The sequence below is a fragment of the Larus michahellis genome, chromosome 21 (assembly GCF_964199755.1).
Source record: "Larus michahellis chromosome 21, bLarMic1.1, whole genome shotgun sequence".
NCBI lineage: Eukaryota > Metazoa > Chordata > Aves > Charadriiformes > Laridae > Larus > Larus michahellis.
Window position 1 is genome coordinate 6,140,043 of NC_133916.1, and position 24,815 is coordinate 6,164,857.

The following is a 24,815-nucleotide window of genomic DNA, read 5'->3' on the forward strand; positions in this document are numbered from 1 at the left end:
CTTTGCTTTATCTGAGTAAAACTACCCCAGCGTGCTGTTAATTTCGGAGGTGACATTAATTTCTGCTCTATCTGTGCTCACGCCTTCCCATGCGCTGACACCTCTGTCCTCTCACGGTGATGCTCCTGCTGTCCTGGTTTTCCCTTAACCAGGGGGGCCCCAGGGGGGTCCCTGCCTCTGCCAGCCAGGCGGGCAAGCGGGAATGAGTTGCCCTTTCCGTCTCTAAAGCAATGCTCTTCCCTGCTCTGTGCTCCTGGGAAGCGGAGGACATCCAAGGACTGGAGGATTTGGTTGCAGTCAGTATCCAGAACAGTAGGGATGGGTTTTTCACCGATGGGATTAAGCACCCTAATCCTGATCCCCCCGGGCCTTCTGAAATTCCGGCTAGTCTGCAAAACTGGCGCTTTCTCTTAGGAACCGTAGCAAGGGGTTTGGCATCTGCAATAAACTCGGAGTGTCCCCCAGCTAAGAGTGGCCATAAAGGTCTTAACGGCTTTCAAAAGAGCGTCCGTCCTTGGATCCGAGGAGGAATCTCTCCCAGAGGAGGGAGGACTGAAACAAAATCTAATTAATTTTTGTACAACTGTATCTCAGTGTGTATCTGTGGGGCGGATGCTGGGCCGTGACCGGGAGTGCCACAAGTCATTTCACGAACTGTGGAAACAGCAAAATTACCACTAAGTGATGCCACCGGCAGGTCTCCTGCCACTGGGTGTTCACCGGAGAGACCATCAGGTGAGCAGAAAGGCCAGCCCAAAGGATGCCAAACAAGCTCGGATGCCCCAGGTCTCTGCCTTCTTCACAGCTTCAAAACCTTAAGCCTCCAACTCTTCTGGACACAGTCCCTTCGGGCACCCTAAGGCTTTTTACATCAACCTGGAAAGAGCAACCCCAGCCCCACAGGGACCCTGCCAGCCCCATGGGGACCCTGCCAGCCCCACGGGCAGGAGCAAGGTGATGCCCCAGCCCAGCTCAGCAAGATTCAAACAAATGGGCAGCAGCCCCCCCACCCCTGCAGATCAAAGCCTTTCTGCACCTCTGGGATGCAATCGGGAGGTGCTCCAGGAATGTATTTTCCCGAGTCAAATGCAAATGCAGAAGTATGTGACAGCCGGAGCCTCACAGCGCTATCTGTCACCTGCCAGGCCAGAGCCAAGGCACTGGGGAGAGAACCAGAAAAAGGGAGGGATGCTGAGCTCCAGGAGCCGGGAGAGGCTGCTCAGCGGGAGTCCGGAGGAGGAGAAGGGAGGGGGGGGGCTGAGACAAAACAGCACAAAGACATTTCACTTCAGGCCTTTCCTGACGAGGAACTGAAGCCTCTTGCAGGAGAGAGGAGATGAAACAGGTCCTGCCCCTGCGACACGGGGCAGGAGCCTGGCTGACAGCCCCCTGCAGCTTTACCACCCCCTGCGGGATGGAACGGGCTCCTCCCCGAACCCCAAAGGCTTCCCAAACTGGCCCAAGGGCGAGTGAAAAGCTGGCATTACATACAGAACAATACTTCATCCCTGATGGTAATTTCATAAACAAGTTAAGGCTCAGGAGTTCTCAGCTGGAAGCAGCGAAAAAATGGGTAAGGATAGTTCCTCAGTCTCTGAAAACAGCCTCATTTTTCAGTTTGCAAAATGCCATGAAAGTGGAAGCAGCCTATTAAATTTTCCATTGAAAACCATGTGAAAATATTTCAAACATCTGTGTGATTGCAATAATGGAGAAAGGAGCAAAGCGCTGCTGCCTCCAAACCCACATATTCTGAAAACTAAGCACAGCAATTAAAACATCAAGTAAAGAGAAGTGTCATTTGTTTCCACTTCTGCCGCTATCTGGCCAAAATAATGCAATTGTAAATTAATAGCGTGTTTTTAATATTGCAGTAGCTCAAGACTTCACTATGCAAGATGCCGTAATGCAAAATAAAAGGAAACTCTCCCTGCAAACCTCATTGCACAGAGGAGCAGAGCTCCAGGTCCCCACTGGCACAAACTCGACGTCTAAAGGATACTCTGAGACAAACCACCAAAAAAAAGAGCTATCGATGCCTGGTAATCGTATGTCATTCCTCCCATAAGATCTCAACATCCTAAACATTGTCTCTTCATAACACGCTGGGAGACAGTTTTTCCTCAATTTATATATGGGGAACTGCAACACGCAGACACAAAGGCTCTGACCGTCAGAAGCATTTACATTCTGTTTAGCTCTAATTTGCTTTGATCTAATGGAACTAGGTACCTAAGTACCTGTAAGTATCGCACACTGAATGATTAATCCCAAGCTAAAGTAGAAGTTTTAGAGAAAACCTGATGGACATCTCCCTCCCCTCTGCCAAATCCCAAACTGGCATCCCAAGCCCTTTGCCACCCTGCCTAGCAATTGAAGTAAATCATCCGGATGGCAACGCGAGGAGAGCCGTCCTCTCCCGGCTCCCGCTAGGCCTGGGTATCCAGGGAGACAATCCCCATCTCCCGCTGATGACCATTAAGCACCGGAGCCCGCTGCCTCCCCAGCTCGCAGCCCGACGGACGGGATGGCGTTTCGCTACTGGCTCAGGCAAGTTGTAAATGAGAAACAGATGCTGCCCCGGTTTGGAGAAGCCAGTAGCTTAAAGTGCTGCCTCATAAACCTTTTTAGTAGCATTTTTCCTTATATATTTTTTATTTTATTTCTAACAGGGACTTTCACGGATTAACAGCCAAGAACGATTTTAAACTCCAACAGCCAGAAAGCGGGCTACGCTGGGAAGGAAAGGAAAGCCCTTTTCTGCAGTGGAGCAGGTTTACAGGCAGGAAGGGAACGTCACCGGGAAGCTCAGCTTTGAGGTTCCCACAGACCCTGGTATCACGGGTCCAACCCCCAGCTCAGCCTTTACCTCCAGCAAACTCCTAAGACTCCTGGTGTTTTCCATCCATCTGCCAGCTCTTCCGAGCTTTACACGCACGTTCCGTCCTCCTCATTACGCACCGTGCACCTGTAACACCTCCTGCCCGAGCTCTGGCTGCATTTCAGGTTTTGCATTTAACCTCAAAGTCACAGCGGGGACCGAGGGGAGACAAACGGCTCCGCTCCAGAGAGGTCCCCACTCTGCAGAAAGCCCGCGTTTGGGAGGAAAGGCATCCTGGAGCCGCAGTATCTTTTATCACATTATGATTGAAAACAAAAAATCTCCAGCCACACCACCGGTGGGAGAACCTCAGTGCACAGTCCTGAAAATAATGAATATGTTATGGACCATTATCCTTCCTGGGCACTGCCATTCGTGAGAGGACTGTTAAAGAAATGCTTCTTGCTTTAGAGACATGGGAGAGGACTTACATTTTCAAATCTGCTCTCTAGTGCTGAAAATGCTGGTAGCAAAAATTGTTCTGCCATCATTAGAGATGAGTAGGACATAATAGATTTTTTTTCCTTTGGTTTCAGTGGGAGAAAAACGTCACATTGAGATTCCGGTGAAAAAAAAGGCAACACAGCCTGCGAGTGCACGCCGCTCGGGGGAACGCCGGGAAAGGCAGACCCTCTGTGCTGGCTGACAGCTACAGTGATCACACTAATAAGGGGATAGGCATTTTGGGATGGAGCGATACGTAGGAAGATGCCACACTGCCGCAAGCCCCGGGTGCTCGTGGGGAGCCGTGGTGCTGCTGGCGGTGGCTGCTGAATTTATCAGCCGAGCGAGTGGAGCCACAAACGCTGCCGGGGCTGGCGGAGGGCACGGGGCTCGCTCAGACGCAGACCGCACTGCCCGAGGCCCCTCTCCTCCCTGATCGTGCCATCGCACATCCAGGGACACCCTTCAGCTTTCAGGCCTTCTTTTTGTTTGTTTCTAAATTTTGATTTTAAATCGCTGCCGCAGTGACGTGCACCCATGTCCCGCGGAGCGTGGGCAAGAGGGTAGGGGTCCCACGTGGGTGCTGCTGCAGGGTCCCAGCTGCGCACCCAGAGCTGACGGGGTGATGCCATACGACAGCTCTCCTGGCAGGTTGGTTCATCCACTCTCTTATGAAGAAAGGCTGAGGGATTTGGGGCTTTTCAGTCTGGAAAAAAGACGACTCGGGGGGGATCTTATCAACGCTTATAAATACTTCAAGGGGGGGTGTCAGGAGGATGGGGCCAGGCTCTTGTCAGTGGTGCCTGGGGACAGGACAAGGGGCGACGGGCACAGACTTGACCATGGGAAGTTCCATCTCAACACGAGGAGGAACTTCTTTGCTGTGAGGGTGGCAGAGCCCTGGCACAGGCTGCCCAGAGAGGTGGGGGAGTCTCCGTCTCTGGAGACATCCCAACCCCGCCTGGACGCGTTCCTGTGCCACCTGCTCTGGGTGACCCTGCTCTGGCAGGGGGACAGACGGGATGATCTCCAGAGGGCCCTTCCAGCCCCCACCAGCCTGTGATTCTGTGATTCACCTCCTCTTCTACCTGCTACCAGATCTAGCAGCCAGCACTAACAGAAATTGTTTTGTTAGAGGTATATTGTCAGCTTTAGCAACGCCTCTGTCAACACTGATTCACTTTATAGGAATTTCGTGATGAACTGGGAAGCAGCTGGCAGCACCAGTCCCGCTGCTGGAGTGGGAGCCTTGTGGCTGTGGGAAAGGTCCCCTCGCGATGGTAAATAACGAGACCATCCCCAGTTTGCGAGGCTCAGGTCTGGGTGCTCGATTCTGCACTTTCCCATGCTAGTGCCAGGAAGAGCCGAGCATCCAGAAAATACAGAATAAAAGGGAGACTGCAGCCAGTGGAATACACAATTTGTTCCATAATCAGTTTACTTTGTTTTTTAATTCATGAGAAGTAAATCCTGCAGTGAGTTAGAAAGGCCATTATTGCCTCCTCTCGCTAAACAAACACATGCTGAATCCTCTCATTATCCTTCTTGACTTCTGCACACCAGAATAAACACAAATCAGAAGATCTGCTGGAGGAAGACAAGGCTCCGATGCATGAGTGACACAGGCTCCGGGGGAATATTCCGCGTATGAAGTATCATCACACACAATTTACAAAGACATTTTGTGCTTCTCCGACACTTTTTAGCCTCAAAGACTCCAAGGTCTATAAATACCTTAAAGACCCGCAATACGCATCTGCCTCTGGAGTAGAACAGAGCACCCATGGTTATTATTTGTGTTTAACAGAGCAGTTTTAGTAGGTCAAATCTTCTGCTCTTATTTGCAGAAATTGCCTAGAAATGGCAGGCATTTCTTTTGACTATGGGATTTAGTCCAAATGGAAGGAAATATAACGTTTTCATACTTTTCATCTTAAAAAAAAAAAAACCCTCCACAAATGTTAACTTGCTACACATATTTTAAAGTTATAAATATAAACGAATCTGGCACATGAATGTAAACCCCTGGCTCACAGTTGTGTTCCCAATGATATAAATTACGGTTCCCATCACTCATGGAAACACATTATTCTTCATTTATGCTACTGGAAAGGAGAGCAGACCTCGCTCCTTAGAAACCAAACATGAAAAGAAAGGCAACTGAAGCGAGACTGTTCTCGCTGGTAAATTCCTACCCAGTGCCCTTTTGTCCCGAGCTCCGTGCTGGATGCGCGTGCCGTAACCTGGGTCTTCGACATTAATTTATGAAGTACTGTGATATTTACAGCCGTGCAAAAAACCACGGCAGGCTGGAGAGCCTTTTTCTCGCCTACAAACAACCCTTTGTGTACCAGAGGTGAGGATGGGAGCAATTCCCTGGAACACGGGCAGGTTCCAGGTGGGAACATCTCCCTCTGGCTCCCTGCAGCCCTGTGGAGCATCCTCCCACCTCCGGACACTGCAGGCTATACACATCATAAATCTATTGATGAAAAAAAGTGCTGCCAATAAGCTCAAACCAATCTTCTCGAACTGAGATGAGTTAATCTTGCTGCAGCTGGGCTTTTTGTTACTATTGGTACTTTTTTCAGCCAAACGCATCTCTCCAGAAGTTAGATGTGACCCAGCAAAGTCATTTGCTGACTCTGGGGGACTTAGACGTGGCTCTGAGTTATCTCCTACACATCATAGTTCCCATTCAGGGATTCAATGGTGGGGAACGTAAGGACAGATACGAGGAAGGTTTGATTTTGTTTTATTTCCTTTGAGGCGCATCAAGCAACACTCAGCATCCAAGGGCACAGCCAGGAGCAAAGGTGTTGCTTTAAAAGCAATGTGAATTTAAAGGAGTTGGACCAGAGCTGGCATCTGGCTCTGCACTAAAACTCCCAGAATCGGCACCGCTCCGTCCCCGATTCAGCATCTCACACATGGAAATGACATTATCTACACACAGTGGACATCAAAGAGGGACGGGATCCCACAGTCTGGGAAACTAATAGGATTTATTTGGTTCTAGCTCTCCATTGGGATGGGGTGTAACAATATAGTTATGCATCTAATTTCCTCTTCATCTGCATGTTTTTTACATTTAGGGAGAGACATCTTATAGCCTCACACACACACACAAACCCAACCACCTCAGACGCATTAAAATGGTATCACAGGCCTGATCTGAAGCTTTGTAAAGCGAGACAATCAGTGCCACACACCCACGAGACCTCTTCTTGGAGAAACCCAGCTTTTGTGGGTGCAAGCCAGCCCCAGGCCTTTGCCTTCCCATTGCTCTTTGGATAGCAATGCCTGGGCAGGAACCTTCTGCGGACAAATGAAGCCTCAGGCTAAGAAAAGGGTGAGAAAATAGAGTTGCTTAACTAATTATTAACTCCTAGAGAACTGGCCATCTCGAAACAGAGGCCTCAAAAGAGTTGGGTTTACCCCACGTCAGAAACTTTCCACCAGAGAGAGGATATCAAGGATACCCCTGTCCCGGAAGACATCTCTGCTTTAAAGGCTGTGAAGGTTCCGTATTTATCTGCCCACGACTCCAAACCAAACAGCCTTTGCACATTTTCACTTCCGCAAATACAACAGCGCGACGCAAAACAGAGGTCTGACCCTCAAGGGGCATCTCCTCTCAAGCATCCCAGTTATCACTTACCGATGGCTCCACAGGCCACTAGCCCCGACGAAGCACTAGCCCATCTCCGGGGGGCGTCCTCCTCATCCCTGCCCCTACCGCCCAGCTCTGCCCTTAGGTGGTGGCAAAGAATTCCTATTGACAGGGCAGGCGGAGAGACGGAAAAAGCTCCTTCTCTTGGCTGTATTTTCATGGAAAGTAGGGCAAAAAGGCAGCATTTAGCTCGGTCAATACAGCCAGAAGGTCGCACGGAGCAAGGGTACAGCTCACAAAGAAGGGCTTTCTCTCCCCCTTCACCTCGCAAAGCGGCTGATGCTCCGAGCTCTTTTCCCTTCTCAAGACAGAGGACTCCTGGCAGCATCAAAGGGAGCTCGTTACACATGGAATCCCACTGGGACACAAATTCTGATGGGCCAGGAGTAAAAGGGAATATTCAAGATATTTTCTCTTAAATTAAATATAAAGGCAGGAGAAAATTTCCAGCCCTGTGTGAACACGTGTGCAAATCTTACATGAGAAGAGGCACATGGGACCGAAAGTAGGGCAGCCCGCGCCGGCGCTGCTCCCTCCGTGGTGGCGGCACGGCCACCGTTATCACCGCAGCACCCGCAGCACCGCGCCGGCCCCAGGCACAACCGACCCTCTGCTAGGAAGGGAGCGATCTTGGTAAGCACACCCATTTTGCTCATCCATCAGGCCATGAGACAAGGAGAACGTTGGGATCTGAATTGTTTTAAGAGAGGAAGCTCTTTATGAGGCGTTTTTTTGATGTCTTGTGTTAGCCGGAGTGAAATGCCCATAATAAAGGCATTAGCGCTGCACTGTGTACGCAGGTTGCAATTCATTCGCCTTCAATCAGCAAACAAATGAGGTTTTGGTGGTTGGCTTTGCCTGTGTGTTCAGAGCCGACTTCATGGAGAAGTCATGACAAACAGCGGAGCATCTGTACCGTTACCATCAGCCCTTATCAAAAGTAACCACCAGGAAGGTGTTAGATATCTCATAACATCCCTTGGTAAGAAACCACCTCTACAAGATGAAGACGACAGAGGAAGTTCTTTGGAGACGCGACAGTCCTGTGATCCCAGCAGGAACTGGCAGATACCAACTCCTCCACTCCCTCCCTCTGTCTGATCTCAGGCAAGTCCTGTGCGTTCCCAGGAGAAAAACAGAGATAATGGGATTGTCCCACTTTACCAGAGACTCGTCAAACACTTCTGAGATCATGGGGTTGAAGACCTATAAAACGGAGAACCACAATTGCAAAGCCTGGGAAGACAGCGATGCTTTGAGCGTGAAGGAGAAAAACCCCCACGACACTTGAGAGAAGGAAAAGCAAAGGTTTTTGCTTTCTCTTGTTACGTTGAAAGGAAGTTTTTTGACTTTGAACTGGACTGAGAAAGCTTTTGGTTTGTCCCCAGGGTGGACGCTTCCCCTAGGGCATCCGCTCTCTTTGCCGCACGGGGCAGCGCGCTGAGGCTGCTGCGTGAGCCCCGCTGCTCCTCCCTTGCCGGTGGCAGGGACAGCCACTGTCCACACTTTTGCTCTTGCAGATTCCCACCCAGGTTCGTACTCATGCAGTTCGTTAACGTTCCTTGCCTTGTATTGATGTGCCTCCTGGCAGCATTTCACCCAGAAAGACCCACGAGTTACGTTTCAAGTTTCCCACTGGCATAGCCACAGCCTGGCAGCTTCAGTCCCTTCTTTTTAACGGCTCAGTGTTTTACTCCACTGGCCCATCTCTCCTGCTTTTCTCTGCCTCCATTACTCACGGATAAGGGTTTGTACCTTGACGCTGGCTAACCTTACCCTCCTTTCCTTTTCCAGTATTTGTACATGTCCTCACTGCTGCCTTTCCCACTTTATAAGACACTCGGGACCTTCAAAACACCTTTTAAACCTTCCATTTCCCTCCAGCTTTAGGACCTGCACCCATTTCAGGCGCTACAAAGCTACGTGGAGGGGCAGTGAGGGTGAAGACCAGGACTCCACCAGCGTCGGAGGCTGTGTCTGCTCTGTATTTGGGGAACCCGACGCAGACAGCAGCACGGGAATCGGACAAGACAACGGGTGCAGAAACCCCAGACCAAGGGGTTAGTGGTAACCTTTCATCAGGAATTTGTGCTAACAAACTCCTTTCCTCCATGGATCCCTTGGCCTCGGGACACACAGAAGATCTGGCAGAGCCGTTAATGGGCTATGCCTCCTTCCAACTGTTAAAAGCATTTTTGGACTTAAGCCCCCCACCTTTTATTAACTGCTAAGAGAGATGGCTCCTGGTCCACGGGGCTGGAACCTGAATCGATTTTCTTTTCCAAAGTCTGGGGCTGTTCACGTCTGTAATTCCCTTCTTTATCAGTTTACAGTCGGGCTCCTGCCATAAATTCCCGCCCTGCCAACACAACCCACCGAAGGAGTCCCACCAGGAGCTCTGCACCTGACTTGCTGTTTGCCGTGGGGCGAATCCCTGCAGGCCTCGTAGGCAAAGCGGAGCTGCTGGAACGCGCTGGTCTGCAGGAGGCTCTGAGACCCCTGAAGGAAGCACCACAGCAATTACGGGTATCGTCGCGCCCGGGCGCACCCACGCAGCAAGGGTGGGATCAGCTTTGGCATTCAGGTCGGGACATGGTTTTTGCTAAACTGACACTTTCTTGCTACACTCCTTTAAAGCTGTATCTGTACTTTTCGATGCCAGCCGAGAGAGGAGCCCCGACACACAGAAAGCTGAAAAACCTCACAATTATGCTAATTGTGTCATAGACAAGCAAAGAGGAGCGAGCTCAGGAGTACTGAAACCCCGGTCCGGTACCTCAGAGACGTTGATCCGTCCCTCCTGGAAGGAGCACGTGGTGGGGTCGTGGGTGCAGAGGTTCCGGTACTTGCACCAGTGGCAGCGGAAAGCGCTGTTCACACAGGACAGGCACCTGCGGGGAGAACGGAGGAGTCAGGGAGGCGGTTATCACCTTGCGGGGGTCTGTACGGTAACGGACAGGCCGAGCCAGGACTCCAGGCTCAGGGTCCTTCCTGGGAAAGTTATTTCTTTGGAGGGGTGTTTTGATACAACAAAAGAAAGAAACAGGATTGGGAAAGCACACACTCGAAAGACAGGCTTGAGACAACCTCACAATTCATTCAGTAATAAAACACAAGTTGGGATTCATTGCACAGCATTGCGCTGGTGTAAAATAAAGCACAATATTGCACAGACACCAAACTTGATTTTTAGTTTCTAGAAAGTGGAAAGCAAGGCAGACCTGGCAAAAATTGGACCACATGTTTTCCTAGTCAGGAATGCTTCAAGTCAACAGTAACACTTCTGCTTGGCCTCGGAGTGCAAAGAGTCCAGCAAGCACTTTTGATTCATGTTGGAAGACATTAACTGTTTATGAAATGTTTCTGAAAGAACGCAGACCCTTCTCAGACAGGGGGTGGCCCAGCTGCCAGCGAACTGCCTGGGTGGGTTTTATTCCACACTAACTGGCTGCCAGTTAGATGCACGGTCCACGACAGCTGCTGGTATTTGCAGTAACCACCTCCTCCATCTCGGAGGCCAGCCCTCCCTGCCGTGTGGCAGCGTTCTGGTGACCGTCTGCTGGCCTACGTAGAAGCTGAATCCCATGGAATTCCATGGATCCCATGGGATTCAGCTCCATGTGGCAACCTGTGGCTCCAGAGACCGTGGTGCTGCCTGAAGCAGGCAGTGCTTGGGGACAGGGATGCACCGGCGCGAGCCCAGGGTCAGGGCAGATGGATGAGCATCACCAGGGGAGCGGGAGCGTGGCCTTCGGTAGGAAACTCGGGAAAACAAGGACAGCGGGTCTCTGGGCAGGGCGTCTCTCGCCAGCTGGGCAGAGGTGCTGGGGCAATGCCTCTCGTGGGCTGCTGCCACGAGAATGCCTGGTTTAATAACTCAATTGTATTTTCCTTCTGATGCATTCGTAGTGACCTTAATAGCCAAGGAAGCTTACTCTAATCATGCATATACAAATCTGGGCAATAATATCAAGTGCTGCAAGCTTATTTAATTACTTATTTGTTTGACCCATTTCTGTCTCCATTTCGGTCTGTAGCCCTTCTCCCACCTGCCTTGGCCTCCAGCTTTCCCGTCTGGGGCCAACGGAGCTCTCTGCTTGCCCTCGCACCGCTGGGTCCGGGGGAGGAGGACCTCTCTAACCACCCAGGCCAAGGGCTTGGTTCAGCATCACTCACCGCACCGTGGGTTTCTGGCTGCTGCTTTCAGCCCTGGCTGAGCAGGACAAGGGGCTCCCGGCAGGATGCTGAGCTCTCAGAGGCTTACAGCAGGTCACCACCTCTCAGCCTAGAGCCGCCTCCCAGGGGGTACGTGTTTCACACACCACCACCACCACTTCTTGTGCTGCCCCGCAGCCAGAAAGGGCTCGGCAGCTCCCCTGCCCTCTCCAAACGCTCTCGCTGCTGCAGTGAGGAGTCTGAGGATCAATAGGTCTCTCTCCTCTGCTGGCTGACACCTGTATTCCTTCCTCCTTTTTGCATGCTGTGATTCATTCCTGCCAGGCTCCTGCCCTTGTTGAACTCACTGATAACGAGTTCGGGATGATGTAAGTGCTGCAGAATTTACCACCGCGTTAGCACTTTATCTCCAAACAGGAGCTGGTAGAAAGGCACGCTCAGATGAAGCCAAATGACAGGCCAGAAAAGATGCATTGCCTCTCCTGATTCAAACCTCTGCTCCTAAGTGAAAATAGGGCTCCCAGTGCTGCCATCCCTCATGCAAATTCCCAAACACAAGGATGCAGAGGAACCGCTGGACTGCAAACGCTCTCAGCCAGAGGAGAGGCTGGTGCCGTACAGCCTGACTGAGGGACAGGGACGGAGGGACAGAGCTGTGTGCGAGGGGCAGCGCGGCAGGGGACAGGGATCACGGGGGTAAGGGACACAGACCACCAGCAGAGGCAGCACAGGGGTCTGAAGGACTCACAGGGCTCCTTTCATCCTGCTACCCCCGCTCTGTGCTATGGCTCAAACCAAAATTTTAAAAAATTGAATGCACGCCTAGAAAAACCGCAGGCCAGCCAAGCCCATCAGCGCACGCTTCCAAGTGCAGCAGGGAAGGTCGTGTGGCTTGAGGCTTCAAATCTAATGCAGAAAGATGGGGAGTGACCCTGTGCTGGCACTTCTTGACTCCCACCGGGCAGCTCCAGCAGCAAATCACGCTCCTGGAGCAGAGCTGGCTGCCGGAGATGCCACCCAAGATGCCGCCCAGCCCTGCGGGTCAGGCCTGCCTTTTCCTATCCAACTTCTGGCAGGTCCTGCCCACGCTTCATTTGGGTGCTTTGGGGCTTGCTGTGTTTCCAGAGAGAAATCTATAAACGCTTCAGGTCTGTAAACGTGTTTTTAAGGCCAGCCAGCTGCGTGCTGCCTTCCAGCAGCAGATGTGCCCATGGGGCATAGGTTTCCATGATGCTCAGCAGCACTGAGCCCCCCATGGAGCCCCTCCACGGAGCATCCCATGGTGCCTGCCACATGCCTGGGCAGCTGTATCGGGCTCTCAGGGGGGCTCTGCCCCAAGCCCGGGGGCAGGCAGGCGGCAGGGAGCTCCTGCTCACCCCATCTAAAATAAACCACTGCGCTCAGACCCCAGGGCTGGAGACTTCCAGGTCAGCCCCTGCCGCTCTCTCCTTGGGTGGCCATGCCCTCTTCTCTCATCCCATGGAGCATCCTCACAGCAGCCAGCACCCTGCACTCCTGGCTGGTGCAGTGTGGAAGGGCTCTGCCTCCTCCGGCTGCCCACAGCCCACCGCCCCGCTGCCCCCCACCCTGGACCCTCTGCTGCCTTGCCCAGCTGCCTGTGAAGCTGGATCCGAGTTCACAGTTGCGGGATCGCGCAGCTTGGGGGCACCAGCAGGTTAAGGTTTTTTCAGGCTCACTCCGCCTGCGTCTCACCAGGCAGAGAAAGCACCACAGGCACCCAGAGGAGTTCAGAGAAGGCAGGGACCGGCGGGCTCCTCTTCTACCGCAGGTGTCTGCTGGCTGAACCAAGCAGCGCGATAACCCCCCCAGGCTGGTCCTGGAGCCCAGCACCCATTTCCCAGCCCTTTCTCTTTTCATGCAGTGTTTGGCTCCTCTCGGAGATGGGGAGGGAGCACTCACAGTTGGTGGGCACTGCAGTTGTAGAACTTGAACTCCGTGCTGACAAACGTCCTCCCCGTCTCCCGCGACTTCAGCTGCAGCACCACGCCGAACCAGTCTGGGGACGCAAACCAGAGCCCGTCAGTCCCCGCAGCAGTAATGAAGGCAGCAACAGCAGACGCGGGGGCACCCGCTCCCCGCCTGCCAGCATGCTGAGCCATCTGCTGAAGGTGGAAGTCAGGTTGCTTTCATCTCCTTGCCATCAGGACCCTCACCCGTGGGTGAGTCTGCAGCAGTTCCCCAAGCTGGGGGCTGAGCATCCCCCCGGCCAGACCCTGCCTTCGAGCACCCCAGGGTGCTCCAGCGATGCCTCCAAACCAAATCAGGCTCGATGGCAAAAGGCATTGGGGTCTAAAGGCTGCCTTGGGTCACAGCTGAAATGAGTGTGGGTTCTCAGCCTGTTCCCTACAAGGATTCTGTCTCCAGTATAAACACACTAATTCAGTCTACTCTGAATCAGAGACAATGCTGGAAACGAGGGCATTAGTGAAGCTCTTCAGGAGCCTCAGCACTGGGTTAATTAAGAACAGATTGCTCTTCCAGAGCTGCTGTGGGTAAGCCTACACTGGTCTGCTACCACGGTGGCTCTCGGCCCCCAGTGTTCACGGAGTCTCAGGCTCCATATAATGCCTTAGAAATACAAAGATAGCGGCAGGGAAGCACAGTTGACACCTGGAAGGATGCCAAGGAGAAAATGAGTTTTAAGCAAGTAGCGTTTTGGTTATGGGAAGAGAAAATATGACAGCAGTGACATTAATGAAGAAACAACCCAAAGATCAGGACTGAAAAATAGAAACTGCATCCACCTACTTGTGGGTGCTGAGCCAGGCCGAGGGGAGGGCTCCTGCTTTCCAGATCCACCCAGCATGGGAAGGCTGGGAGCCCCTGTCCCACTCATGAGCCACCCCGGGGGGGACAGGCGGCTCCTGTCCTGTCTTGGGGACCTGTCTGGCAGCGCAGGGAGGGCGTAGGGACAGGGCAAGCATATGGTGCTGCCTGCTCCCAGCCTGTGTGGGATGCATTCCTTAAGGACAAAGCACATCTAGCTCCCTGGACTCAACGGTCTTTGACAGGAGCATGGATTTCTCCAGCAGCAGCCCCAAAGGGTCTGCTCCACCCAGCAGATGCTTCCACTTTGCGGTGGCACAGATGTCGCATGACTGCCCAGAAGCCAGTTACTTACCCTGATCCACAGGTATGGCAGGAACATCTTTCGCTGCTGGCGAAACACACACAACCCGGCTGCCCGAAACCTTCCCTTCCACCTCGGTCAGGTTCCCGAAGAGGCAGGTGACGCCGCCCGCCAGGTCTGGAGCATCGCTCACCAGCAGGCTGAGCTGCAGCCGGGGAGGGGGGGGAAACCAAACACAGCCAGCAATCTGTTAGCGGTCAGAGCTGCCCGACTTTCCTCCACGTTTTCAGTACCTGCTGTTTTCCCATTCAATACTGACCCCCTTAAATTACCCGTCCGCCCACAGGAGGCAGCCAGCTGCCCTTTCATGGGAAGCGGAGGAGGAAAATGAAAGCCAAGGATGCAGGTTCTTTACCGACACAAAACCGCCTTGCTGAGCCTTTGGGTACTGCAGTTCAAGAGAGGTGGCAATGGCAGCTTTTTGTCCCCTTGGCTGCTCGACGGAAGCATCGCCACCCTCAATGCCACCTGCGGCAGCAGCCGCAGCACGTTGCCTCTTGGGAGGGAGAGCAGCAGCGAGTGCCCCCAAGCCCCCGCACGCACCGCAGCCCCCACGGCCCGCATGGCCAGCAGAAACGAGACTGACCCCAGCACGAATGGGGACCATCCCCACGGCAAAGTGGTGCCCGAAGGGACGCATGCCCCCTGCCAAGAGCCCCACACCATTCCGACACGGAGTGTGGGAGGGCGGGGGGCTCGGGAAGGGGCTGCAGCAAGGCCAGCTGCCGCTGGGTGCTGGGGGGCTCGGAGAGCAGCAGCTGGGATGCTTCAGAGAGCCAGGCCTGAGCACAGCTCACAGATGAGCTTTTTGGGAAACAAAGCCTTCCCTTTCAACAGCTAATGAAACCGGACCAAGAGAAATGCGAGCTGAGGCCCAAGGGGAAGGGGAATTTGTTTCTGCCATTCCCACCCCCTTCTTCCCCGGCTCGGATGACCCCTTTCCTCACCAGTCCCTGACTTCATGGGAAAACATTTGTGCCGATGGGCAGGGAGAAAAGGTGGAGAATGGAGTGTTCGCTGTGAATCTGAAATATGCTGGAAATGCCTCTCAGTGACAGGGCCGCCCCCCTCCCCGCTGGCAGCAGCACCTACCGGGAGGCTGTGCTGGGAGACGGAGATGCTGCTGGGCTGCACGGTGATGCTCATGCACTGGCTGATGCTGCCGGCAAATCGGTAGGGCTCGTCGGCTCGCTCGCAGCTGTCCCTCGGGGAGCACCTGCCACACAGGAGCACACATCAGAGCCCCAGAGCGCCCGGGGAAGATGTCAAACAGCACCGGGGGCGAGCTAAGCAGGAGGGCAAAGCCTCGGCCGAGGGAAAGGGGAGTCATCAGCAGGGCGATACTCTGCGCCGGGACCAGGCGTCGGGCACAGACGCCAGGTTAGGACCAAAGGGCACTGAAAAATATTCTGCGATCAGAGGAAAGACAAATCACAGTATCTCAGGAGAGATTCCCGGTCCCTCCTGCACTGGGACACAATCCAGAGCTGCTAAGTGCCCCGTGCCAGGACGGGCGCTGCGGGCGCGGGGTGACCAGACACTCTGCTGCTGCTCGGCCGGGGCCCCTACATGCCATAAATCCATAATCTGCACAGAAACTAAACTGTAAAGCAGTAACAGGCAGTAACAAGACGATGCTTCCATTCTAATTAAAACAAAAACACATAGTTCATTAATCGTCTCCTCCTGGAGCTGAGAAGCATGGCAGGGCCAGGGACGGGACTTTCTGGCAGCTGCCGGCTGATGCTTTGTCCAGTTTCACGCCTTGGGCTCCCAGCTCTCTCCCATGCCCGCCGTCAGGAATGCAAGCTGCCGAGCATGCCGAAGTGACTAGGACGGCTCCTCACATCCCGCGAGCTCCAGGGTGGCACCTTATCCCGGTTTTTTTATTGCAGGTGTCCTCCAGTGGAGCAAAGTGAAGTTGCTTCCAGCAGGTAGAGGAGCACCCGCTGGGAAACCAAGGAAGAATTATCAGCGTTTCAAAGCGGATCCCCGAGACTGCGGCACAGCACTGGCATCCCTCAGCGATCTTCTATTTCATGTCATTTGGGGGAAATCTTTTTCTTCCAGGCCCCTTCCCCGGGCGCAGATGACACATTGGCCTTTTGGTGCTAATGGTCTTCACAAGGTATCAGCAAACTTTATCGCTTTTCACTCACTGCTGATCTTGGACCCTATTTCAAACGGTGGCGCAAAGGTCAGAGGATCGAGATGCTGTCACCAGCTCCACGTGCCACCAGCAAGTTCCCTTCTGACAGTTACTGGTGTGTATATGTTACTCAAATTAACAAGGTGCTGCTGTCAAACGGCTTGTTCTCCTGGTTCCCCTGGGGAGCGGCTCGGGCGCTCTCAGGCACACACACGCATCAGCAGGAACAGAACACCCCCTGCCCACGCAGAGGCTGAGCTTTGCCACCGCGCCGAGCTCTGACTCCTGACAGGCACCCGGCAAAACCAGACAGGGTGGACTCCATCCCCCCTGCGAGGCCGTTTGCTCTTGATGGAGGAAAGCGGAGTTTACACATTCCCTTTCCAAACCACCCGTGGGATGCCCAGCAAACAGTCTTGCTGTCCTCCTCCTCACCCTCTGGGTTTCTTTCCTTTTTTTTTTTTTTGGAGTATAATGGAGCTAAATATGAATGCTGCCAAAGGAAGAATTATTGAGGTTTAAGTGAATCTGTAAGATAGCTTTAAAGTGAGCTCTTGACTGGAGCCTTTATCTCATTGACTCGCTGGAATGGCTCTTTTTTATCATACTATTTATGGCAACAGCCCTAACAGAGATAAATAGGTCTGTAGACAATAACACACTTGCAGAGAGCAGCATATGGAAGTCTCGCAGGTTTCAAATCCCACTGGGCTGAAGAGACTCTTTAACAATCTCCTTGAGGCCTCCGCGTGCTCCCAAGGAGCGCTGGCTGTAGAAGAGGAGGAGCAGAAGATCCTTCTCTCACATGGAGAGGATGAACTCTCATGGGTGTTCATCCCCATCCCCGGTGGGGGGGACACAGCGGAGGCGCTGGGCAGGGACGGGATGCTCGGCCATCGCGATGCTGCCCCGGAGTCCCCCAGTGAGCAGAGGAGCCCTCCAGGATGAGCACCTTGCCTTTCCTCCTGGTTTTTAGCATCTTCTCAAATCTCCCATGTCCAGGATTCCTCAGAGCCCGGCGCAAGGTGCTGCCCACGGCCACCACCTCATCAAGCACCTCGTTTAGGGCAGAAGTTCTGGGTCTGCTCCAGTGGCCGTGCCCAGCCCGTGGGCTGCGTCCTGGGTCCAAGTCCATCGCGAGAGCCACCCCGGCCAGCCTGCGCTGCCGGCAGGACCGAGTCCTGCCTCCGGAGCTCACTGATGGAATCCTCACAGGGAGCTCGTTCACCAGCGTCGCCGCTATCACTGCCCTTCACTCCAGGTAAGCACACGTGTATGCAAGCACCCCACCGTGCAGCACAGCCTCAAGCCTGACCGGGCCTCTACGAGACAGTAATTCATAACCAGCCCACAAGAAAAGCTTTATGTAATATTGGATAATGACAGCTTATCCCAGGACAACTCAGATCCTTTCACTTTTGCTTTATTTTTCCTCTCTGCCAGCACGGAAGGCAGGACGTGCTGCCTGATGCCACCTGGATTGGAGCGGTGGTCTGTCCATCTATCTCACAACTGTACCTGTTCAGACATCCAACACATCATTTAAAATTCTGATTTTGTCTTGGCTCCCTGATAGCTCAGTACCTGCATGCCCGCGCTCCCAGCTCCGGCAATTGCAAACGTGGCTGCCGAGTGCCCAGAGAGGAGCTGCCTGAGCGCTGCCCTGTCCCGCTCCTCGCAGGACACAGCTCTGCCCAGGCATTCCCGACCTGCCTGAGGGTCTCGCTACCCCCGAACCCGAGGAGCAAAACCCCCAGCAAGCAGCAGGAACAAACAACTGCATTTCAATCCCCGAGTGTGGCTCGGTGCCGGTGTTTACCACAGCCAGGCTCGCGCCGGCGGCCAGCCGCTCCCTTGCTCTTTCAAGGACAAAAACTTCTCCTTTTCCGCCCCTCACTCTTTTCACCAGCCCTCAGAAGCCCCAGCGTGAGCATCGCACCCTGACCCGCAGCCCTTCCGCTCAGCAAAGCAGCAGCTGGTCCATCTGGCAGGAGGGACACGTAAGAATTAGAGGAGAGAGATGACAAATTAAATACAAACACTCCGGCACTTGGGGCCTCCAAACAAATATGACAGAGGCTTCAGGAACAGCAAGATAAACTCAATTATTTACAGCTTAAGACAAAAGCTAAAAAAAATGATCATTGCTCCAAGCAGGCCATGAAAGTGCAGATGCTCGAAGGGAGGGTTGAGAAATACCATCAGGGAAGAAACCCTTCTTGGGAATAGGTTAATGCCGAAATGTCATGGCCAAAAGGGCGGAGGAAATGACACTTTTCTCTCCTCTTGACATTGAGAGTTTTCTCTCTGCAAAATGAAGATAACAACCTTTACCTGTTTCCCAGGTGGTTTATGAAGATTCAGTTCATTAGCATTAGGACAGCACTCGGTGATCCTTGCAGAGGCGCTGCTGCAGAGGTCTGCGGAGCAGCTCCAAACGCCCTCACCCCCCGTCCCCTCCCGCTGCACGGCGCAGCAGCACCAGCCACTAAAAGGCCACTGTCCCCAGGTCAGCGGATGCTCTCGTACCCTGCAGCTGGTTCTGGGGAGCACCCACAGACCCGCAGCTCAGGCCAGATGCTGGGTAGAGCATGTCATAGAATCATAGAATCATAGAATCATAGAATCATGTCCCCTTTCCTCGCTTCCTTGTCGCCTCCCTTATCAGAGAATCACAGAATGGTTTGGGTTGGAAGGGACCTGAAAGCCCACCCAGTGGCACCCCCTGCCCTGGGCAGGGACACCTCCCACCAGCCCAGGTTGCTCCAAGCCCCGTCCAACCTGGCCTTGAACCCCTCCAGGGATGGGGCAGCCACAGCTTCTCTGGGCAACCTGGGCCAGGGGCTCACCGCCCTCACAGCAAACAATTTCTTCCTATCAAAAGGCTGAGATGGCTTTTGTCCCAACTGCTGGAAAGGCAGAGGGGACGGCTGCCCCGAGGGAAGAGGCAAAGGGATGGCAATCACTTCCTTCTGACAAAGTCACCGTGACAGTAAAGACTTTCAGACGCAACAGCACATATGGTGGCTTAGCTGCAGGGCTGGACAGGCTTGTTGAAAAGAAAAAAGCTAAAAAATAAAGAAGATGCCCAGGGCGCCTGTGCCCCACGTGTCTGTGCTGCTGGCGGGGGCCGCTTTGCCGCTGCCCCCATCCCCTGCCTGCGGGGGTCCGCCGGATGCCCAGGGATGCTCCCGGCCAGCGGCTGCAATGCTTCTCCTGCATCTCCCCAAGCCTGGCAGGGACTCCGCAAACCGAGCAAGCTGCGGGGGGCGAGTTTGCACCCCAAAGCCCACAGGTGGCGAATCCAGGCCGGATCTGCGGAGGAGCTGCCGCCCCCCGCTCCCCCTCCGGCACCTGCTCCTCAGGCACGTGGCCAAGCGCCGCCGCGGGTCCCCGCACTCTGCCTCCGCCCCGACTGCCGCGCATTTAACGGGGCTGCTCTGGGGCTGGCATGCGGCCGGAGGGATTGCTATTCCGCTCCTCGAGGCTTTCCCCTCCTCCTCCGATCCGCCTTTGCCCGGTGGTCCCCCTTCCGCCTTAGGAAGTGATCGTTATTATGGCAGGGGAGAGAAAGGAAGGACACAGACACCTCCTGAATGCAGAGAGTGTTTCCTGGAGCTCCCCTGAAAAAAAACCAACCCACCCCAACCCTTATCCCTTTGTGGCTGCTGATGTGCGTGAGGGGCTGCCAGCTCCCGGCCCCGCTGCCCGCTCTGCCCACGGGGGACAGCGGGAGCACGCAGCCCCTCACCTTGCCACGCAGAACTTAAATATCTCTTCCCAATACACCTAAAAGGGCTTGGTGCTCTGCCCTGCTCCATTCCAGCGCTGTAACCTCTCTGAAAGCAAAGTCCCACTCATACAATCAAGTCTGCTGTTGCCTTTAAACATTCCCCATTAATTGGGAGGGACTCGCGGCTTGGGCAAGCAGGAGTGTGCAAAACAGGAGGCCTTTGCTCCCACCGCTTTAAATTCTGCTTTCGCATCGTCTCCATGCCACCTTCTCCTAAATACTAAACCCTAAAGCAGGAATTTGTTCTTCTTTACATCTTCACAGGAGCTCAGGAATTCTCAATGGCATCCGCGCTGCAATGCAGTGAATGTCCAGGGAAGGGAAGAACGGATTTAAGGAACTTCAACCTAATTCATTTTTGCAAAGATTGCGTGGTGGCTTCGAAAGCTGGGTTTATGATCACCACCAGCAGCTCAAACGAAACAGCCAAGGCTGGACTTACATGTGGTGGAGGGTGCACCAGCCGCAGTGGGGGTCTCCCGAGCTCAGGCACTCCCCGCAGGTCGTGTACTGCTCGCAGGACTCCACAGGCACCCGGGACACCTGCGGAGGAAGCAAACACAGGGGCTCAGAGCTCCTCACCGCACGGCGGGGAGCCAAGCGAGAGCTGCTCTGGGTCCCGCTTTGCCGCTTTGAGGCGAGTAACACAACAGCGATTCACAAATGAATTTGTTTCAGCATCCACGCAGAAGTCAGCCACGAGGAGGAAATATTGGGGACTGAGCCACGAAGTCACTGCATCCCTCGGGCGCAGCCACGCCATGAATGACGGGCGCAGCGGAGCCGCAGCCTGGAACCCGGCCAGCCCCTGGCACCAGGAACCCTCCCAAGCCCCCGGGGACGCTCCAGGGTGAAACCTGCGTCCTCTCCTCCCTGATTTACAGCTTGCTATCTTACACTCGCCGCGGGGGAAGCTGCTTCGGGGAGGAAAGCTGGCAGGGAATAAAAACCATTGGGATTTTGCAGGTTGGCAGATTATTTAGCCTGCATGGGTATTCCACTGCTTGCTCCTCCTGAGCCCTTCCAGCACCAGCGTGGACTTGGCCACCCCATGCGTGTCCCCCCTGCGGGCTGCCCGTCTCTCCCAGGCCAGAGATACTGGAGCAGAAGAGAAGGGGAAGTGCCTGCGGGAACCCCAACCCGGATCGCTGCTGCAGCCCCCCCTCGCTTGTATCACCCACCCCAAAGGTCGCCCACCCCTGCACGACGCCGAGGTGTAGCACAGTCCTGGCCCGTTTATCAGCACCGAAAACCCCAACGGCTCCAAAATGACACCCAGCTTTAACCACGGGTCGCCGCTTGACTCCAGTGAAGAAACTCCACTTTAACCTTTCCAGCCCGCCCCTCGCCACCTCGGGCAGGCACGGTACGTTTGCATTGCCTGTCCTGACGCCGCAGCGCGGTGCTCCTGCACTGGCCCTCTATTTACATCTCTATTATCAAATACTGTAAATAATTATTGCCGTCCCCAGCACAGCCGGGGGCTGGCCGCTCCCCTCGGGCCCCGGGAGCGATGCCTGCAACTGGCTGGAAATTAAAACAACTGTCGGCGTCGCACTCGCTCTGTCCGTCAAAACAGCGCCCGGCTCCCAGCAGCTGGGGCGCGCGGGGTGAAAGGAGCAGTGTCTCGCCACACAACGGCCACTTTCACGCCAAGTGCTGTTGACACAGTGAGAACCCAGTTCCTCTCTAAACACGACACCAATAGGGCTGCGATTCTTCTTGTTTCCTCAGCCCTACTCAACAGCTTTTCCCAAAACAAAAAACTGTGCGGGGATGGGCATTTTTTTTCCGACGAGATGCAGTCCGCAGGACGGGCACGGGGCTCAGCTTGGGGTGTGCCAAGAGCAAAGTGGCCCCGGAGCTGGAATGCCAGGGCAGGGACCGAGGGGGTGCGAGAGGCAGGGCCAGGTACGCTGGGGATGCATTTAGCCTGTAAAGAGCTTCAGAAATGGAGAAGAGAAATGCAGAGCGATGGAATAATAGAGAGGGGTAAAAAAAGGCTTGGGTTTGGGTTTTGGCTGCAAAAGGCACCCAGGGGCCCCTCCTGGGGTCTCATCTGAGCACGTGGCTGCATGTCCCCCTAAGGACCTCAAAGCACTTTACGGGCACCCGGTGGGGCAGGAGCAAGCCCACCAGCCCCCCAGCAGGCACCGCGTCCCCGGAGCGCCTGACTCCAGGCTTGGACGGGGATCTGCAGCCACGGCACCGCAGCCCCATTGCCGGCAATGAGCCGAAATCTCCCAGTGCAGACCAGAGCTGGAGACATCGCACTCTCCTGGATGGGAACCTGGGAGCAAACATTATGTTTTTCAAACCAAACGAGCAGCCCACAGAGCTGCGGTGGCTCTGAGAAACCCCCTGGGAGCCACCAGCGCCAGGATGCGGCGAGGGAGGTCTCTGGGTTTCCCCTACGATCTGTTGAGCCACGTCGCTGCGATGGCTCTCACCCACCCCGGAGGTCAGGGCAGCCCCAAATGGGCATTGCTGGTCCCCCACCTCTTACCCACGATGTGAGGCTTGAGAGGATCCGTCCCTGTGATTTATATGCAGCTCAGGGCTTGTTTCATGTTTGCGAGGAGCTGGATGCTCTCGCGGTGCTCTATAAATAACGGAGGATTTGAATTATATGAATAACAGTTCGTTACAGATGATTTTATGTTAGGCATTTGGGTTCTTTTTCTGCTTAGAAGCTGTGGCTTCTGCACATGATAACACTTCAAAAATCACCCAGAAATTCTGAACAATGCCTAGAGCCGCAGGTTTCTAGCCCAAATGGGCCCATTTGATCCTGTCTTTGTTGCTGCCTGCAAATGCAGGGCAGAGAACTTCACCCGCTCTCCTCTTGGCAGCACTCAGGGACCGAAGCAGACGTGGCAGAGGCGCGGAGGTGGGCTGGCACTGCCCGAGCTGGGGTCCCTGCTCCCACCGAGCCCCGAGGGTGCCCCCAGGTCAGCGATTCTGCAGCCCCGACCGCCCAGATACACCCCGCGGCCGCGGGTTTCTGGCCCCTGGCTGGAGGGAGGTCTAAGACTTTGGGGAAGAATAAACCAAATAAACCATCTGCTTTTCTCCAACACTTACGCCTGTAACTGTGAAATTCACCCTTCATAAAAATTAATGCCAGAAAACCCGCATTGCCCCAATACCCAAGTAAATGTTTAAATGAAGAAATTCACAAAGATTATGAACAGGCATAAGGCACTGAAGAAGGCACATAAATATTTGCATGCATGAAAAAGGCTGGGGGGTTTTGCAGTACTTGTCCAGCTCTCACAATAGCAATGCACAACTGGCCGTCCATGATCCAAATATGGAAAATATTCCAACCCTCTAAAGAATATGTTTCATTTTAATGGAAAAACGAGAGAAATAGGATACATGCATATGTCATCCCATACCTATCATGAACACAGAGGACTGAAAGCTCTACTTCCTTCAGAGGCAGTACAGAAGCAAAGCTCAGATGTCCTTACTCTTCCTGGCTGCAGGCTGGAAACGCTCCCTTGGCTCTAGGCATTTTAAAACTGTTCTCTGCCAGCCTAGTTATCCTTGTGAGACCAAAGGATTTGTGTGTGTGAACCGCTGCGCCAGGGAGAGATGAGAAGACATGGCACACCAATGCCTGCCGGGGGAAGGAAAACCAACACGGATGGGGGTGGGGGACAGCGTATTCCCAAGTCCGAGAATTTCCCCTCCTGTCCCCTTCAGCCACGGACTGCCACCACGGAACAGAAAAAAGAGAGAGCGGAGGCAAAGAGAGCAGGGAAGGAGTGGGTGCTGTCATCAGGCTCAGGAACCCCAAATCGTGACCACCTCTGGGTCCCGCCCGCCTGGCCCCGCTCCGATGGCCACAGGCACTCACGGCATCCCACCCCGGCATCCCACCCCGGCATTCCCATCCCGGCATCCCCATCCCGGCATCCCCATCCCGGCATCCCCACCCCGGCATCCCACCCCGGCATCCCCATCCCGGCATCCCCATCCCGGCATCCCCATCCCGGCATCCCCATCCCTGCAGGCACCAGCACCTCACAACTATGCACGACCAACGTGACTCCCATCTGTCACAGCCTGGTCTGTTTGCTCCCTCATCCTTGCCAGCCCCCGGGGCAGCTCTGCATGCAGCAGAATGGTTTATTTGGAAAGGGCTTTGGTTTTCAGTATTTAGTTTTTAAATGTAAATACTTCTCCTTGTTTACATTAGAGAAGATAGGTCAGAGGAATGCTCCTGGCTCTTGGAGCAAACATTTGAGAAGGTCTATCACCGCTTCAGGAGCGTATTCCCCACCCCAGACTAAGCCCCGAGAAAGCTGTTCCCTGAGCTGATGAACTTATCGGCAGAGCAGGAGCACGAGGTCCTGCGGCCCCGGAGGGCAGAGCTCCCGGCTCAGCCCCGTCCTGGAGCGCCAACAGACCTCGCGGCGAAGCCTCAGCTTTCGAAAGCGGATGCCAATTTTGGATGCCTGGAGAGTTCTGCTCCAGCTACCAGAAACATGGGGCATGCAGGAATTTTCCAAACACAGCCTCAAACCCTGCACCTCCTGG

The 24,815-nt window shown here is 54.2% G+C and overlaps 1 protein-coding gene across 5 annotated transcripts in view; it reads right to left on the reverse strand.

The window, feature by feature from the left end:
• The window catches only part of PLXNA2 (plexin A2), a 173,998-nt gene that overhangs the window by 48,831 nt on the left and 100,352 nt on the right, over positions 1-24,815 (reverse strand). For 4 of the 5 annotated variants that reach the window (XM_074564009.1, XM_074564007.1, XM_074564005.1 and 1 more), the window contains exons 5-9: positions 20,710-20,810; positions 15,418-15,541; positions 14,317-14,470; positions 13,095-13,191; positions 9,775-9,889 (exon numbers count right to left, since the gene is read on the reverse strand). In XM_074564009.1, coding sequence (XP_074420110.1) covers positions 9,775-9,889; positions 13,095-13,191; positions 14,317-14,470; positions 15,418-15,541; positions 20,710-20,810 — 591 coding nt within the window. Of the gene's footprint in view, positions 1-6,097; positions 8,205-9,774; positions 9,890-13,094; positions 13,192-14,316; positions 14,471-15,417; positions 15,542-20,709; positions 20,811-24,815 lie in introns of those variants that run through there. The other variant, XM_074564010.1, reaches the window with a different exon arrangement.